Here is an 18,774-nt window from a genome sequence, read left to right on the forward strand (position 1 = left end):
ACAATCCAGATGTTTAAATGCTTCCCGTTTCCTCCCCTCATGGCACATGATAAAAGATTAAGCCATTCCTTTCCTATTCAACTCAGACAACACTGTGAAGTGAGTTAAGATTATATAATTGAAGTAGGGTGGAACCAAAACTTGGTGCCAATCACTTCATTCCTCTAATAATATTCATGAAAGGCTTGACATGCAGCTTAGACAATAGTTTCCATTTGATTACTTCGAGTCCGGTGCTATTTTTCCAACATGTGCTATTCCTGACACAAGGTACTTGTGGATCTCCTTGTGGTCTGACCACAAACACCACTGGAAGAAGTAATATTGTGTTATATAAGATTATGTAAGCTGTATTATAACTAGTTCATTTTAATAATATGCCTGCTGGAAACGTGGTTAGCAATGGTCAAACTAATCATGCTTTCATTAAAAACTGCTTGCTGTCACATAGAGCAAAACCAACTAATGTTTATATCTCTGAATTACACTTAATTACACTACATTTACCATCATTATATATAGTCTGGTCCTAAAATATGCTCTCTGTTAATATGTCTATAGTAGTCAACATTTGAAGTGGATCCAAAAAAAAAGTTCATCAAAGACAAAAACAAGTATTGTTTTAGTTTTAGGACGACTTTGATGAAAGGTTTTGATGTTGACTATGACTACTGTATGTCTGTAATGCTTTAATGTTAGGTATTAGAGCATACAGACCTTATGTAGGACGGCCCCATTTCAGCGCTGTGCTCATTGTCTTTTCTCTTCCAGTTTGTATTTCCACAGTATGAAGGTAAGATGTTATGAATTTATGAATGAACCACTCGTTTTAAAATCTTCCTGGTCTACTGACATTTGTTATGACATCCAATTCAAACATTACAATGGTCATGATAACTTTGTTAAGTCTACAATAAGTAAATCCACTTCACCAGCAGCGACATTACAAAAAAAAAACAAAATAATAAAGATGGCTGCACACCTGTTTCTCTGACGCACAAGGTCTATAGACAGTACTATACAGTCCTGTAGCACAGTAGAGCTTTTTGTAAAGCTTCTTTGAAATGAAGTACACAGCATATAGCCACATATGAATTACCCACAATGGATTTCATTACTAGGTGTAAACAGAATCTTAGATTTAAATGTAATTAATTTGAGAGTTTGGTGTTCTAAAAGAAAAGATGACAAAAAAAGACATTACCAAGATCTTGAAATAAATAAATAAGTAGCCCCAACTACAATGAGGTGTCAACACAAACATTTGACAACTGAGAACTGGCACAAAGCTCACTCCTACGGTCAGTATACAAACATACATGACAGTGAAACGCTGAGGGTCAGCCAGCGCATGTCTGGCTGAGGATGTGAAGATAGTAATCTTGATTCATTTCATGGTGAAACACTCACAGATGTGCGACAGCGAAAATAAATTGTTGCATGATGTTTGGAAATAAGCAAGACACAGCGACAGGCAACATGACGTCAACGCTTCCAGACAGTTTATGTCATGCATTTGGTAATAACTGTGAGGTGTTAAGGGAATCTCTAGCGCCATCTGTTCCACTATGATGTGAACAGTTAAACAGTGAACAGTTACATGTTTTAAAAAAAAATTGAATGTTCCAGTTCTTAATTTTTACAGGATACAGGCAAATAATGTTTTCATTAGTGAAAATAAAATCAAATAAAGCAACTTTTGTTGAAGAACACAGTTGTAGCCAAACAATTAGAAGTGCTGTACAACAGGTTCTGTACAAATAAACTTTCTTTGTGCACTTCAGAGACAGATAGTCTGATAGCTTTAGGACTTCGGGATAAAAAGGTTGCTCATCAACCTGAACACGTTTCAGCTGAACTAAAGAACGTTAATTAACAGACACTTGGGGTCTCTCAACAGTCTCCCAAAGCTTGTGAGAAACATCTGGACACCTGGCCCTGGCTGATGGCAATCAGACAACATCCTCATTGACTTCAGCTGTGCTAATAGCACCTTTGAGTTGTAGTGCACATTCCCGAATAAAATATATTCAAAAACAAATCTGTATATCTCTTTTAAAAAACAACCACCAATATGCGAATGGCAATGAATCTGATAACAGTGTGCATAAACAGTGCATGAGACTGGTGAAACAAGGGTAGAAAAACAACAAAAAAGAAAAAAATAAATAATTTGACTTTTTCCATAGTCTAACCAGACAATTGCAGACTCACACAGCAGTAAACAGCTTCCTAACACCCTCTTAAGAGTATGATTACTGTTACAAGAGCGTGTTTTGCCTATAAGTGTTTTTTTTTTTTTTTTAAGAGTTAGCTCCCTGACATCTGTTTTCTTTTGTTGTCTGAAGAAGAGGGAACATAAACCTGTCATTAGTGTTGTCACGATACCAAAATTTCAGTAGCTGGTACCAATTTTGGTAACACAGCAAAAATGGTTGGAATTATTTATATACACATAAATAAATGTTGCTTTAAATAGTAAATAATATATATATTTTTGTCCTGTCTGTGGCACTTTCAATCATCGCAGTTTCCAATATGATTTAAACATGTCTGTCAGTCCAAAAACTGTAGCTAGCAGCTTTTATTCTAGTTATTCAAACTTTGAATAGGTTATACTGTATATAGAAAGCGAACAAAGAGAGCTTCATTTATAATTACTGAATCTGTCAATCAGCAATGATGAAATGCACTTGTGCCTCAGGGTGTTGTATTCACTATTCACATAATTCACAGCTGCATGATTGTTTGCTACAAAAAATCCTCTTCAATCCCGATAATATATATATTTTTTTTTATTTAAAAAAAGATTATATTTTACCTAAGCTACAATATTTTATTTCTATTGTGGTCCATGACTAGCTAATATATATATATATATATATATATATATATATATATATATATATATATATATATATATATACACACACACACACACACACACACATATATATATATATATATATATATATATATATATATATATAAAAACATAATTACATTTTTTTAAAAAGCACAGTAATTTCATTAAACAGCCAGTCAATCAGTCAACAAATACTAATGCATTAACTGCATTACTGACTCTATGATAAGGGGTTTCTGAAATAAAGTAGTAATCCAGTTCGTTATATTGAAAGCTCAATAAAACAAGATTTTAAGATATTATAAATCCTTTGAAACAATGGGCATTGTCAAAAGCCCTATACAAATAAAATGGACTTGACTTTATTTATACATTTTAGCAAAATGATGGCTCGTGGTTCAAGACAGGATTGATGAAAAGATGTAATTTGGGGAGTTCAGTGGTCCTGAAGTGGTCTACCATGTGAAAAAAGTTTGAGAACCACTTCTTTAATTGGTAGATTAAAAGCATGAAGCATTTCACCCAGATTAACTAGCACTCACTCCAAATAATTACAAGCTGATTTTGAGAAATTAAAAGAATTTAAGAAGGCACAGCTTCCCCTCACAAGCCCGTTTTCTTCAATAAGAGGACATCACACAGAGGACCCCTTTTCTTTAAAAAAAGAGCAGAATATCAGACGATGTATGACCTTCACAAAACAAAGTGTCTTCATGCAATCTTCTGTTTACAAATTCCGCTTGTGCAAAATGGAAGTATTGTGAGGTGCATGGCACACGTGCTGTCGGCCGGGACCAGACAAGAGGAGGAGGAAAAATTTTCGCCAGGGGGAAAGGGTGGGGAGGGCCTAGTGGTGGTAGGTGGTGGGGGGGTCAATGACTGTGGGCTTGAGCAAAAGGGGAGGGCACAGCGCACGTGAAAAGATATTTAAGCGGCAGGCCCTCTGTGTGAGCAGGCAACTGATTCTGAAGAGCAGAGAAGAGAAACCTGCCCGGAAAATATTCGACCGATCTGAACTTCATTCTAAAGAGTTCTTCGTACATTTTCTAGGTTCTTGTCATCTGACAAGCATTCGAGAGAGCAGCCAGGAGCAGCCAGGCATCAATCGGCATCTTCCTCAAAGCAAGCCCACTCAAACTTTCTCCGCACATAACAATGAAAAGCGCGAAGATGACAGCTACGTCCTTGACTGTTGTGCTGCTAGTCCTAGGTCACGCAACGGCTCAGAGTTCCTTCAAGAAGAACTTGGCAACACCCAAACCAGCAAAACCAGCACAATGCTGCGATGAGGTGCGCTCTCTGAAGGTTCAGGTGGCCAGTCTGACCAGCATATTGGAAGAAATGAGCAGGAAGCAGGAGTCTGACCTTATGAAGGTCGTGCGGCAGATGATGGAGCTGGAAAAGCTTAACCAGCAGCATGAGGCCAGGGTCACAGAGGCCGAGAGCAAGTATTCAGAAATCTACAATCAGATTGAAATCATGCAGCTGCAGGCTGCACAATCTGCTCCACAGCAGAGCACTTCAGGTGAGTCTCGACACACAAAAAGCTCATTTTCAAGCATACACCATGTGTTACTCCACTTCCCGCACTCAGCAGGGTCACAGGTCACATATGCTGGCTGTTGACATACCTCACAGCGTCAGTGGTAGTCCTGTTAAGTCATGAGATAATGTAGTCCATCTAATCCTAAAGCCCACTTGGCGGTAAAAGAAAGTTTAATGTATATATGGCTCCAGCGATTATTCTAGCTATAATAGGTACCCTGCATGTTTGTTTCTTAGGCGTTAATCACAAAAAAATACATTATTTTTTCCTGGGTTATTTCTAAATGTAATCTTTGCGCAGCATTTCCTGTGAAACTGTATTTTGTATAACTGCGTATCGCCTGACATAATATAGAGGAAACCTCTACTTGGAAGATATCTTTTTTTCATAATACACTAAAAAGCAAGACATACAGTTTTTACCCAAACAGAGGGTTTTCATGCACGCACATGGAATTCTTCAAACGCACACGTTTTAATTTAGGGAACCATTAACATAGCTGCACCCAAGGAGCTGTGAAACGTCTGGGTAGCAGTTAGAGGTAATCAGTAGGTAATAACACAGGCTAGCATGTACAGGAATGTCTGGCTTTACAACAGTAGCCAAGTCACAGCAGGTAATTTGTGATTTTTGCTCTGAACCCACAAGGACGATGGAGCATTCCCCAAACTAACTGGACTATTAATCTATCAAAGCAGAAAAAGATGTTAAACGAAGCATGTTACAAAGCTGCAGTTTAATACCCAATTAGTCATTAGTCATGCTTTGTTTCCTTTTTCCCACTGCCAACCATGAAAATAGTGAGGCTTTGTTAGGAATGTGCTAGCTGCATAGACACACACAGCTTGAAGTCAGCAGGAGTGCAGGAGTGCGGGAGTGTTGGTGGATCCCATTGGCTTGAAAACATTTGTGGCTTTTGAGACCCTAAACCAAGAATTCTCTCTCCCTTAGATGCAATCTATGATTGCGCATCCCTATATCACAAGAACTACAAAATATCTGGAGAGTATAAACTACCAAAAGATGACTTCCTTGGAACCCCTGAACTAAACGTAAGTCTGAATCTTAGTCTTTATACGAGCAGGGTCTTCAGTTTGAGAGAAGATTTGCCACTGATCGCCAGATGTTTTTGGTTTCTTTAGGTATTTTGTGACATGGAGAACAATGGTGGTGGCTGGACCGTCATTCAGAGACGCAAGGTTGGTCTGACAAGCTTCAACCGCGACTGGAAGCAGTACAAGAATGGTTTTGGTGCAATCCGTGGTGACTTCTGGCTCGGCAATGATAACATCTTTCGTCTGACTAGACAGCCCACAGTGCTGAGAATAGAGATGGAGGCAAGTATTAGGCGCATAACTGAAACCAATGGGGAATTCGACTAATTAATCCTGTGCAACAATCATTAAGGAATATTAATATTTAAAGTCCACATCGCTTAACGCAAGCTTTCTTACATGACCCATTCTTTATGCTTTTTTGTATTCCGGTAGGACTGGGAGGGCGAGACACGCTACGCTGAATACGGTTTCTTTACAGTAATGAACGAGATGAACAGCTACAAGCTCCTGCTTGCCAATTACAGTGGAAACGCTGGCGACTCTCTACGTTACCACAATAATACCAACTTCAGCACTAAAAACAAGGACAATGACAAGTGTGTGGACAACTGTGCAGAACTTCGCCATGGTAAAAACATACACCCACCACACAAGATCTGCTGTGGTAATGAACCTTATGACTTAACCTTATCGGCTTTCTTCCACAGGTGGATACTGGTACAACTGCTGCACTGACTCAAATCTAAATGGTGTGTTTTACCGCCATGGATTACATACCAAGAATACAGATGGCATCTCTTGGTACGGATGGCACGGACCAAACTATTCACTGAAACGGGTGGAGATGAAGATCCGACCACAAACCTTTGTGCCATAAAGACTTTGGCCAAAACCAAATTTACGTTCCTGCTCACCACTAAACCTTGGCATCAATGGATCAACATAATCTACAGCTTAAACTGGGCAAACTTTTTTTTCAGGGGGAATGCATTTGTATGACAGAATGTTAGGACTGAATATGTGATGAAACGATGTTTGATTGTAAATTGCATTTTATACATGGTATTTATCTCTTAAAATATTTTATTTTCTTTAGCTTTTTCTAGTGGATTTTATGCACATGATCATTGAAAGCAACAAGGCTAAACAACAAGCTGATGTAAGCCATTCACACAAAATGTTCAGTGTACAATTACAAACAATTTGACAGACAAAATCACTGGTACAGTAAAATTAATTGTGTAAAAAGTTAAATATTGGATGACTAATAAATTGTATTTTTAAAAAAAACAACGTGTCGCTTTACCTAAATGATGTGTGTCTGTTTTGGTACAAAATCAACAAAAAAGGTAGTCACAACTGGTGGGAGTGATAAACATGAATAAACACAAGACACACAACTTTCCGAAATCACACTGAAATTGCCTCCACCTAAAAGTACTAGAAGCACTTGTCTCGACCTTCAAGAACGTCCACACTATTCACTTAACCATTATATCAGGCAGTTGTTGCCTTCACTGTTGATCTCAGAATTCATATGCTCTTGGTCAAGACCAATTCACACAGGCAGGTTATGCAGACAGCACGGTCATAAACCCCTAACAAACAAACACAAAAGCAAAATATAGCTGCAAGCAGCAATTGCGGGGCCAAGCACAAAAGAGGCAGAATGAGGAGCTAAGCACGGCAAGGAGCAACAGACCAACTACAACAATGGGTTACTGAAGCCATTTTAGGATGATATCGGTTGAAATGGCTGAAAAATCATAAATACAACCAATAATATAATTTAATGGCTTATCACTTTTGACCAGTAGGTGGCGCTGTTTTCAAATCGATGTGGCGTGTTCAGCGTGAGGTGACAATGACACACATAAAGTTTGGTGTCATTATGTCAAAGCTTTACAGAGATACAGCCTCAGAGTCATTTTGACATCAAGTGGCGTTGTACGAAAACGGTTTTATCTATCAACACAAAATCCATAACCTTGTGTCAGCACAGTCTGAAGATGATCTGACTCAATTTTGGTGAAAACTGAAGTGAAAATTTGGTGAAGACCAACGGTTGTGGAGGAGTTCGATAAAGTAGGTTTTCAACATAAATCAAAATGGTGGACAGGACGTTTGAATGACTATACCGTAATTGGTATCTATGTTCTTAGCATGACTCAAAGAATATTTTGAGACCAGCATGGTCTGAAGTCAAATTTGGTGAAAATTGGACTAACAGTCTAGGTGGAGTTTGAAAAAGTATGTTTTCAACAAAGTTCAAAAAGGCCAACACCCAAAATGGCTGACATGGGAAATTTGGGTATGATTTGACTGGGCATGATGCACCGAATGTAAAGAGACCAGTTTTGTGATTTTGGGCCAAACCATTCAGAAGGTCTAAGCAAAAATACCAATTTTCATATCTCCGGACCACTAGGTGGCGCTGTGCTGTACACAGGTAGCCTCAGGTCATGCTTGTTATAACACAAACCAAGTTTGGTCTCAATACGGTAAACCGTTGCGTAGATACAGCCTCACATCCATTTTTGCATGCTTTCGTAGAATTCATTTGCACGTTATTTGAGAACGGTTCGACTAATCAACTTTTTGCCAGCATTGTCTGAAGATGATCTGAGCCAATTTTGGTGAAAAATCAGACAAACCATCTAGGACAAGCTTGAAAAAGTAGGTTTTAATCTTACGATTTTTGAATTCTGGACTTTATTCGACTCGGCATGAGCCAAGGATTCAGAGAATTTTCATTCTCTGCCTTATTAGCATAAACATGAGTGAAATTTGGACAAGTGGTCACGCTAGAGAGTTTGAGTTAGAGACTCCAAATTTGCTATGGTTAGTGTTGAGACTGTTCTCTATCAGTGTGCCAAATTTCACAACTTTCCTGCAAGCGGTTCAATGGGCTGCCATAGACTCAAGAGCGGACGAAGAAGAAGAAGCAGCAGAAGAATAATAATAATTCTAACGGATACAATAGCCTTCGCACCTTTCGTGATTGGCCCCTAATAAAAAGTGACCAGCAAGGTGAAGGTGATTCATTGACAAATAACAATGAATATCAAACTATCACCTGAAAACAAATCTAATCATTTCTTACGATGGTACCCAAAACCTAAATCAACATTAGCAAACTCCATATCATTTTAACTAGTGCAGAATCTTAGCGCATTCTGGGAGGTCCAGGTGAGGTTATGCTTCCAGGAACTGTATGGCCTTACATGACCTTTCAGTGCACTGGAGCACTTCCTATGCCCAACTGGTTGTCACACTTTGTTTCCCAAAGCCGTTCTTCATGTCATAAGACCCTACCACTTAAGAGATTTGTCACTCAAGAGTCCCCTCGCAAGCAGCCAAGCAGAAAACTATGCGTTTGTTAAATCTACAATTACTGTTCAACCATTTAACACTTGGATAAAATGATTTACTGGCAGAAAAGCCAGTTGAAAGGGAACCATTAGTCACGTATTACAATTAGTAATATTTAATACAGTTTAAATGGAAATTGTCATCATTTATTTACCTTCACGTCACTGCAGATCCTTATGAGCTATTTCTTAATTTTGTATATTTATTAAGAAAAAACCCAGAAAACATTCAAAAATGACATCCTACCTTATGTAATTACACTGTTATCAACTAACAAACAAAAAAAAAAAGCATAAATTCTCATCACAAATCACGAAAACAAACAAATCAGACTTTTTCAGCTTCTTTGTTCTTCACCACACAAAAGATTATTATCATGACAAAACACAAACAAGACAAAACAATACTAAGGACCCAAGAAACAGAACGCAATCAGTACCAGGCCCGAGGACTGGCTCAGTCTTCAAAGTTTAGTTGAAGTTTCATGAGAAAAGGGCTTATTACTAATTTAGAGATTCATTATTTTGACAAAGGTGGACCACATTCAGCAACAAACACAGACAAACACAGGCATACGCAGAAATGCACATTCTAAACAACAGCCACAGAAACAATATTAAAACAATACTAAATCTACCTGGACCACTTAACAAATAACACCAACAAATGTTCGTCTATCAGGAGACATTCATTTCATATAAATATACAACATGTGCTCTTTTGACAACAAAAATACACACTTTCATAACACTGGAATAGCACAGAGCCATGTAACGACCACCTAGGCGCTGTATGACATACACTAGTCATTCTGCCCTGGCAATGTAAGTAATTTATTCTGACCATGAACTTACTATTTCTGACCATGAACCAGTAATTTCCCTAACCATTTATGTGTACAATACGAAATGCGAGTCGCATTACGAAAGGTTACATGAAAAGTCTCTTGTCTACAAATCAGAGCCTCCTGTCTAGACATCTGATGATTACTGATTCCATTCTGAAACACACTGAGAGTTTACATTTGTAGATAATGCAATGACAAATCAATTAGTACCTCTTCTAACTAAAGTAGCAGATGTTTTTTCAGTAACAATTTCAAGTACTGTTTATGTTTTGGAGTAATCAGAACTTCCCAAAAAACATCTTGATTCAATCAAGCAAATTGAAGTCACAGCTCTAAAATGATTTTAAAACAGCAAGGAACGTGACCCGAGACATTGTGTGCCATTAGGCTAAAAAGATTTCTTCAACCACTAATCAACAAAAGGCAATCCACCATAATTTTTCCCAAATTTAAGCAGAAAAATAAGTGCAAAGCTAACTAAGTGTGTTGATGGGAAGTACTGGAGAGGTGGAGGCAGCTGGGATGCAAGTCCTCTGAAATTAAAAACAGCTCCATGGGAGGGCCAAGCCAGCTACAAAATAGATTAAAAGAGGATGGAGTCAAATTAAAAGGCTGAAGAAGAAAACAGATCTAGGACTCCGTAAGGTCGCAGTGTAAAGTAAACAGGTAGATGGAAACAATGATGAGAGCAGACGTCACTAAGACACTGGGGCGAGACACAGAATTAAATGAAAACTGAGATTTCGGGTGGCATATCCCTGTAAAGACGGTTCACGGTTTAAAAGCCTTGCCATTATAAACAGCACTGAGGAGTAGACGAGGAGGAAGCACCAGTGCCATGCACCACCATAAATTATACACCTTTCAAACTACACATCATTACCATTGCTAAATTTATCACTGTATTTCACATTAAATCCTAAGGGGTGATCTATTAGAATTAGTTTCTAATACAGCTGTCAAATGCACACTTTCACTGGATTTCTTTCTTTTTGTTTTTTAAATCTGCAATATATATGCCCAGTCTAAAACATCAAGGAAAACAGACAAATCAATAAATGATGCATCACTAAGCATCTTTTATCACTTATTTCTATTCTTGAAAAGCTATATATCAGATGAAACATTTGTTTATTTAAACTTTTTTAACAGACCACACCAGCAAACGTCTCTGTGAAGGACATTACACCTACGCCGTTATGGGGAAACTCAAAACCCAAAGCACCTTCCAGTAATTCACAGACCACATTTAAAATGAAACCTGAAGACGTCCCAAAACAAGCAATCAATGCAGGAACATTGGAGGAAACTTGAGACACTTCATGGTTTGGTGCTTAAACTTTTAAAACTGCAAAATATGTTGAGTGCATACTTATAAACAGTGTAAGGGGGCATTTTAAATATACAGCATGTAGATGAGTGTGGTTAAAAAAATGAGGACCGGGTGCATCATTTGGTTTTTGCTGAATTTTCAGGACTTTGGGGTGACATAACCTCTAGCTTTGAGAAAATCTAGCTTTGGAGACAAAAGCCCTATTGATGGTTACTGTTTCTTGCCATGTCTAAACCATATCTGCACCTACCTGATGAGGGACTCTAAAATGAGTGGTGAAGGGCCCTTTTGAAACTCAAGTTCCTTGTAGTGCAGGGCTTTGGCGTAGGCCCGACATTTAGCAGCTCTCTCCCCCAGCAGAACAATTCCATTGTCATCTCTCAAGGGAAGTGGACCCTAAGTAGAACAAAAAACAGACAGACTTTAGATCTAGAAGAGAAGAACTAAATGGATTAGCATATGAAACCGGCCAGAACAGAGCATCTAGCCTAAAAACTGTTTATGTGACAGACTCTCACTGCGTAAACTCTTCACTTCGCAGCTCTCTAACTTAACTGCCCATTTGCTGTGTCACCACTGAAGGGTGTGAGCTCCATTTATTGTGCTGGAATAAAACGGAAACAAATGCACCATTCATTCGGACTTTAACACAATGAGATCATACAAAATATGGAAAGAAATTTGATCGTCCAAGTGCGCAGGAGAAGAGTAAACTATAGCGCTCCGTTCAGCTTTACTCATGCCGTAAAATAGAAATTGTGTACATTTATTAACATTCATGACCTCTCTGGATAGAATACAGATATAGAACTGGAGAAAATTTTGTACTTTCCTCTCTTAATTTGATTTGAACAAACAAATTTATGACCTGATTATTGACCTGGCATCATTACTGACCTTATCGCTGTGCTCCATGAATTCTGCGAGATTAAGCAGCGTCTGTGTGACCTCAGCGATATCCTGAGAAGTCAGAGCAAGCTCAATACTGCGTATCAGTTCATCCTGCTGATCTTCACTGAGCTCTGACCAGCATGATAAGAATGCAGCATTAAAAAGATCCCTACAGAGAAGACAGAACATACACACAGGCTTTGATTATTTTTCATGGTTATGTTTGTTCAGTTTCTTTCATTGTTTGATTAAAGGAGAAGTCCACTTCCAGAACAACAATTTACAAATAATTTACTTACCCCCTTGTCATCCAAGATGTTCATGTCTTTCTGTCTTCAGTCGTAAAGAAATTATGGTTTTTGAGGAAAGCATTTCAGGATTTTTCTCCATATAATGAACTTCATTGGTGCCCTGATTTTGAACTTCCAAAATGTAGTTTAAATGCAGCTTCAAAGGCTCTAAATGATCCCAGACAAAGGAAGAAGGGTCTTATCTAGAGAAACGATCTGTCTTTTTTTTCTAAAAATAAAAATTTGTATACTTTTTAAGCACAAAAGCTTGTGTAGCACAGGCTCTGGGATACATGTCCACGATGCTACAAGTTAGTAATGGGTCGTTCTTAAATGATTCTTTCATTCTGAACGAATCTTCAATGTGACTCAGGAAGAACGAGTCATCTCGCTGAGCGATTCGTTCAGTCGCACATGCGCAACATCCTATTAGGTTCTGTACTGGAATTAGTTCACCCGTTCCGAGTCTTCGGGTTTTACGAGTCGTTCGTTCATCTTACGGGGCTGTCATGTGATGACCGAACGACTCAAACCCAAAAACTTGTCGGATAAGAGGTGAGGTGAGCTAATCATAGACTAAAGACCCAGGTAAACAATGAATGAATCTTCTCTGTTTCTTATAGCATTATAGTTTTGTCTTGTTTGTAGTGTGATCAACGTTTGTGTAAGCAGTAGATGTGTTAGGGAAGTAACACGTAACATTTTAATTATATTTTGCTAAAATGAACGAAATGACTCGAAAAAAAGATTCATTCATTTTGCTGAACGAGACTCAAAGGTCCGAGTCGGTAAAATTATCTGAACGTCCCATTATTACTACGAATCACGTGTAAGTTCATCGTCTGTGTACTGAGTATGGGTTAGAAAAACTCCACCTTATTTTCTCTTACAACTTGAGAGGAGGACATCGTTGTACCCTTTTGTTTGTAAACAGCGTTTACAAACTTACTTGCACTTTTTTAGTCTTTGCGCGTTTGCTTTGTAAACACTGGGTCTGTAGTTCCGCCTACATTCTGCGTGATCTTTCAACGTGATTCAATAGTACGTGGATGCGCACCCGAGAGCCTGTGCTACACAAGCTTTTGTGCTTAAAAAATATAACATTTTTTTATAAAAAATATAAAAATATATAATAAACCGTTTTGCTAGATAAAACCCTTCTTCCTCGGCTGGGATTATTTTGAACCCTTTGAATTGGGGCACCAATTAAGACCATTATATGGAGAAAAATCCTGAAGTGTTTTCCTCAAAAACTATAACTGAAGACAGAAAGACATGAACATCTTGGATGACAAGGGGGTGAGTAAATTATTTGTGAATTGTTGTTCTGGAAGTGGACTTCTCTTTTAACATGGACACAGGCAGTGGCAGGTATATAAGATGCTGTCACTTTAAGACCTGATGCATGGATCCAATACAGTGATACACATTTGATATTCTCCCAACTGACTGTGTTTATGTGAACACTTGCCGAGTTCATCATCTGTCAGAGATGCGACTTTCTGTTTTCTTTGGTGCCGTCACACTTTTTAAAATTCATACAAATGTTTGCTCTTTTCTTTCAAGACATTGACATTCTTAAATGTTTTTTTGATAAATGCAACAATGCAACAAATGTTTGCTAAGTGTATGTCCCACCTTAGATGTAGAATAGTATGTTAAATTCAAATGTGCAGCTCTGACTTTCTGGTTGTGGCTAGAAGGGATACAGCTTTGATCAGAAACTAACAATGAAATGAATTGTTCTACCTATTGGATTGTGTTTTTTTTAATGTCTACACCTACCCCAACCTTAAACTTAGCCCTTACTATAATACAAAAACAGTATTATTGCTGTACAGTGTGACAAAAATAACGTTAAATTGATGTGCGCATGCCGAGTAGCTAGAGCTGTATTCCTTCGGGCCTTAACCTAACTTTCCTGCCATGCAGGAGATTAATTTGGACTGGTTATTGCCTTGCTCTTGTCTGTGAAAAAATTAGTCTGATGAAAACTGACAAACATTATTCCTCAACGAAATTAACACTGGCCCAAGTTAGTGTTCGTGGTCAAAGTAGGCTTCAATGTAAATCAGACTTTCATCAGACCGTTAAATGCTATTGCACGGTTTCCGCTTAGAAGTTATATTATAAATATCTGGGCTTTTCACTTTAATTTTTGTTTCTAAATGTTAAGTTTATGAAATCTGGTTTCAACTCGGAGCTGTTAAGTTTGGCTCATGTCTTTGACACACCACTATTAAACTGATGGGTTTCTGAAATGACACAACTGAGGCAGAGGAGGTAAAGTTTACCTAGCGAGTGGTATATACGTCTGTGCCAGAGACCAGCAGGAGCGCAGGGCAGGTGAAGATGATTCTTTAAGCAAGACCACACTGAGACGTCTTAACCACTCCAGCCAGTCATCTTTGGAGACCTTCCTGGCTGCACCCCATGCCTGCAAACAGCAAAAACAGGATTAATAAACAGACAAAAGAAATGTCAGATCTGTTCAAGTAAGATGCATTACAGCCTACTACATAAAGAGCTGTCATAACTGATTTCAACAGTTTGATCTTAGCATGCTGCTAAACTAATGGCACTCAACTAAGCATTAAATCTCACACACACACACACACATATATATATATATATATATATATATATATAAAGAGAGCCTGTGAATGTTCAATATTTGGGCAACAGATAATGGAACAATGAAGGCGATGGTGGAAAAGATAGTGGAAAGACCTCTCAGGCAACACCTGTGAATCATTATGACGTCTTCACAAATCACAGAGAACAGACAATCCCTTCAGCAGTGTGCCCACAGGACATGTGAATATAATCTCTGTCTGAATAGGATGATGTAGTGTGGTGGTGAAGACAGATGCGGCTATGGCTCAAATCAAACAAAACAAAAAACAGGAGATCAAGAAATAACTTGGGAATTGTTCTGCAAGTTTCGCATTTTGAATCAACTTGGCAACAAGTTAAAACAATTTTTATGAATAGTGTGATTCAACATTTCAAGATAAATGACCTTTTTCAACCAATACACTACTGAAACTGTTTTCATTTGGGATTGGGATGTCCAATATTAATAGGAAGACTCGATTGCTTCAGTATTTGCATACTTATGTGGGTGTTTCCGTTACTGACACATGCAAATGTTTACCACAAACCCTCCAACGTGTGAGTGTGAAGTTATGAAGGTTACAGATCATTCTACAAACCTTCTGAAGGGCAGTTGTGCTGACGTGCAGTTTCTTCATTGGTCCAGATTCGACTGGTCCGCTAACCAAGGTGTCACTTTGATTACCACGTAACTGTCTATGCTGAAATATTAGAGGGTCCTCTTCCTCTTCTGCCAAAGTATAGCCCTGAGAGAGACATACACAGGTTAGCAAAGACAACACCTTCCATAGACTTCTATAGTTTTTATACTGACAAAATGGTACTGTTTATCCCCTCAACCAACCCTAACCCTAAACCTACCCCTAACAGAAAACATGTTTGCATTGTTACATTTTCAGATGAACATCGTTTACTATTTTTAAATTTTTTTTTTTACATTTTGGGACCGCAGGCTTCAGGTTTTACTATCTATTTACTATTTGGTCTCCACAATGTAGCAAGAGCAAGTACACACGCACACACACAGCAAAAAATGCTTTTCTTACTTAGATTTTTTATCTTGCTTCCAGCCAAAATATCTAAAAATTCTTAAATCAAGAATGATTTTCTAGACAAGCAAAAATGATTGTCTTGTTTTCAGAAAAACGACAACAAATTTTAATTGAGTTTTTGCTTAGAACAAGCAAAATAATCCGCCAATGGGGTAAGCAAAATAATCTTATTTCAAGCAGAAAACAAGATTATTTTTCTTACCCCATTGGCAGATTATTAAGCTTGTTTCAAGCAAAAACTCACTTAATTTTGACTTTTTATTTTAGCTGGAATCAAGATAGAAAAAATCTAAGAAAAGCATTTTTTGCAGTGTACAAACCTACACTTGCTTAGCATGAAGAAACATCCAGGCATTTAAAAAGGGCTCCAAAATATGCCCTATATATGTTTTTTTCTTTGCAGACCACTAAAACAATTAGCTGCAAGTAACCTGACTGCAAATCAAGACATTTGTTGCATCTACCAAATGTTAGTTTGTTGATAAACATGATTCCAGTAAATCAAAGGACAAAAATGAGCTTGGTATGTTTTAAAATAATTTTGGTAACAAGGCTGAATGGCTGAACATGTTAAAATTCATAAAATACGATTTAACAGTGTTGCCCTGTGGTAAGGTCAAATATTATATTTTGGTGTAATTAACAAATAATTTCTACAATAAATTGAATATACAAACAAATTTTTTATGCTATACTGACTTTACATATCAAACCTTTTATCAAACATAGCAACATCAAATGTTATTGCCAAAAGGGGGCACAAATATGTGTATTTCTAAATAACTTTTTTCTTTAAAGAAGTCATCGGATGCCCATTTTCCACAAGTTGATATGATATTATTTTTACAGATTAATTAAAAACCACTGCATGGATTTTTATCATTATAGGGTAGATTTGTACATACACTGACAACACACATTAATGTTCAAACAACATGAAAAAGTGAACTTAGCATCCGATGACCCCTTCAACACAAGTGTCTCGTAATTCTACGTCAGTAGGAAATATTATGCATGTTGAAGACAAAGACAAGATTAGTTTTGGATTTCAAGAGGCCATGTGTTGAAACAGGAAGTCTGGGTTCACTAGCAAAGAATGAGTGGTAGTTCACACAGGGGGCCAAATGCAGGAAGCGGAGGCAGACTTCTCCACCAGAACAAGAGGTGGTTTGTTTCAGACAAGTTCGTCTAACACAAACAGCACCGAATTGTCATGAGGGAGCTGATCTATGTGGAAAAAACTATGATTTTGCAAAGAAACATTATGCATGCAGGCGTGGAGAGGGCAGTATACTGACCTTGACGATTCGACAGATGAGAACATCGTAGCGCTGGTGATTGATGCGGTGTTTTAACATCACTTTGTTCACCATTGGGATAAAGATCTGGTACTGTGAAAGAGAAACATGCAGACATATTCTTTTTCATACAAATACTCATTTTCACAAAAACAACAACAACAAAACACTATTATATTAAACAACTTTGTTTAAAAATGTAAATATTAGTGTACATGTAAATATTAATAAATGAAATGAAAGCCTATCAAGTAATTAAGTAAACACTGCTTCATGTTTTTTCAGTAACAAAAGCAAAGGAAAAAAGGCCAAGTGACCACGTGTAGCGAATCAGTACTCAGCGCTAGTGTTGTAGACAGATTTTTATCATTATTTCTTTTTATTTAACATTCTAACATTCGCTAGATGAGGAGCAAAGCAAGTGTACTGGAACGATTATTTTGATTCCATACAGTAAAATGAAATGCTTCCGAGTGCTGGGAGTGAATGCGTGCACATGTGTGTACATGTGTGTACATGTGACTAAACCCCATCAACCAGTAAGTACACAAATAAAGTGTTGCTCCTCTAAACACAGGAAACTGAAGATTGTGGCCTGCAGTGATCAAAGGAATCCGAACTTGCGTCTGGTGCTCATGATGGCCACATGTTAAGCCACTGGTTTTAGGAGGAATGGTTAAAGCAATGACCTCATCCCTCTCTGTGACTGGAAGGCTTTTTGTGAGTTAGAGAGAAACTAGGAAATCATTTGACGGTTACTTCAGAACAAACAGTAAGTTCATGACATACATTTATAGGAATTACAGCAAAAAAACAGCTTTTTTTTGTTGTTGTTCAAATGATGAATAAACCTCCAGACAGTTTTGTACCTTTTTGCCAAGCTGAAAGACCAGTGAGGACAGTGTGTCCATGGACGTGTTCCTCAGCTCTGGAGTAACGTCGAGAGTGCGTACAATGGGGTGAATAATTCTGGAGGCGTAATCCGTGAAGTCCAAAGACTCAGTCAGGCGATCTAAAGTCTCTAAAGCAACCCTAAACACCAAAAATAAAACAACTAAATGTAAATAAAAACATGTACTGGCAACGGACTGATCGGTGATAGACAATATCAAACAGTTCTTATAGAAGTGTTAATTTCCTTGCTAATCTGTATGTAATACAATTACTTGGCTTTGGTATATTAATACCTTTTTAAAAACATTTGAATCAGTAAAGCAGACACAGTCTAATCAATTGTACTTAATGTTTTAAAACTGAAATTCCCTAGAAACACATCTGCACAGTGCTACAGCCAACAAACACAAGCACATTAAAATGCAATCCATGTCTACCTTCCTCTTCAAAATTCTTAAGCTCAACACTTTATTAGTAAAACAATAGGGATCAAATGCAGATTCTTGTCTGTAAAAAAGGTTTCGCTGAGAGTAATGACAGAGTAACAGCTAGCCAAAGCCGCTGTGTTAATGTGATCCTGTCTTCATAGATCCACTTCTGCGAAAACAATTTCACTACCTCCACTGACCTTTGCTTACTTTTTAAGTCAAAGTTTAGTTTAATATGATTTATTATAAGAGTTTCAGAGATTAAAACTAAATTTAACATAAG

The 18,774-nt window shown here is 37.7% G+C and overlaps 2 protein-coding genes across 3 annotated transcripts in view; one reads left to right on the forward strand and one right to left on the reverse strand.

Moving 5' to 3' along the window:
- Nucleotides 1–18,774, reverse strand: part of mtor (mechanistic target of rapamycin kinase) — a 144,550-nt gene that overhangs the window by 81,314 nt on the left and 44,462 nt on the right. For both annotated transcript variants that reach the window (XM_051116395.1, XM_051116394.1), the window contains exons 23-28: nt 18,039–18,201; nt 17,170–17,262; nt 15,419–15,565; nt 14,498–14,640; nt 11,920–12,082; nt 11,273–11,418 (exon numbers count right to left, since the gene is read on the reverse strand). In XM_051116395.1, the coding sequence (XP_050972352.1) occupies nt 11,273–11,418; nt 11,920–12,082; nt 14,498–14,640; nt 15,419–15,565; nt 17,170–17,262; nt 18,039–18,201 (855 nt within the window). The remainder of the gene's footprint in view (nt 1–11,272; nt 11,419–11,919; nt 12,083–14,497; nt 14,641–15,418; nt 15,566–17,169; nt 17,263–18,038; nt 18,202–18,774) is intronic.
- angptl7 (angiopoietin-like 7) lies at nt 3,812–6,480 on the forward strand. The gene is made up of 5 exons (XM_051116425.1): nt 3,812–4,391; nt 5,364–5,464; nt 5,555–5,749; nt 5,903–6,098; nt 6,178–6,480. Exons 1-5 carry the CDS (start codon nt 4,022–4,024, stop codon nt 6,345–6,347), a joined length of 1,032 nt encoding a protein of 343 aa, XP_050972382.1. The 5' UTR covers nt 3,812–4,021; the 3' UTR covers nt 6,348–6,480.

This window comes from Labeo rohita, chromosome 8 (assembly GCF_022985175.1).
Source record: "Labeo rohita strain BAU-BD-2019 chromosome 8, IGBB_LRoh.1.0, whole genome shotgun sequence".
NCBI classification, from domain to species: Eukaryota; Metazoa; Chordata; class Actinopteri; order Cypriniformes; family Cyprinidae; genus Labeo; species Labeo rohita.

What these genes read in the sequence shown, in the direction of transcription:
- angptl7 (XM_051116425.1), top strand. Translation starts at nt 4,022, where the DNA reads ATGAAAAGCGCGAAGATGACAGCTACGTCCTTGACTGTTGTGCTGCTA. An exon ending in TTGGAACCCCTGAACTAAAC is followed by an intron (nt 5,465 to 5,554) that starts GTAAGTCTGAAT and finishes TGGTTTCTTTAG; the next exon opens with GTATTTTGTGACATGGAGAA. An exon ending in CTGTGCAGAACTTCGCCATG is followed by an intron (nt 6,099 to 6,177) that starts GTAAAAACATAC and finishes TTTCTTCCACAG; the next exon opens with GTGGATACTGGTACAACTGC.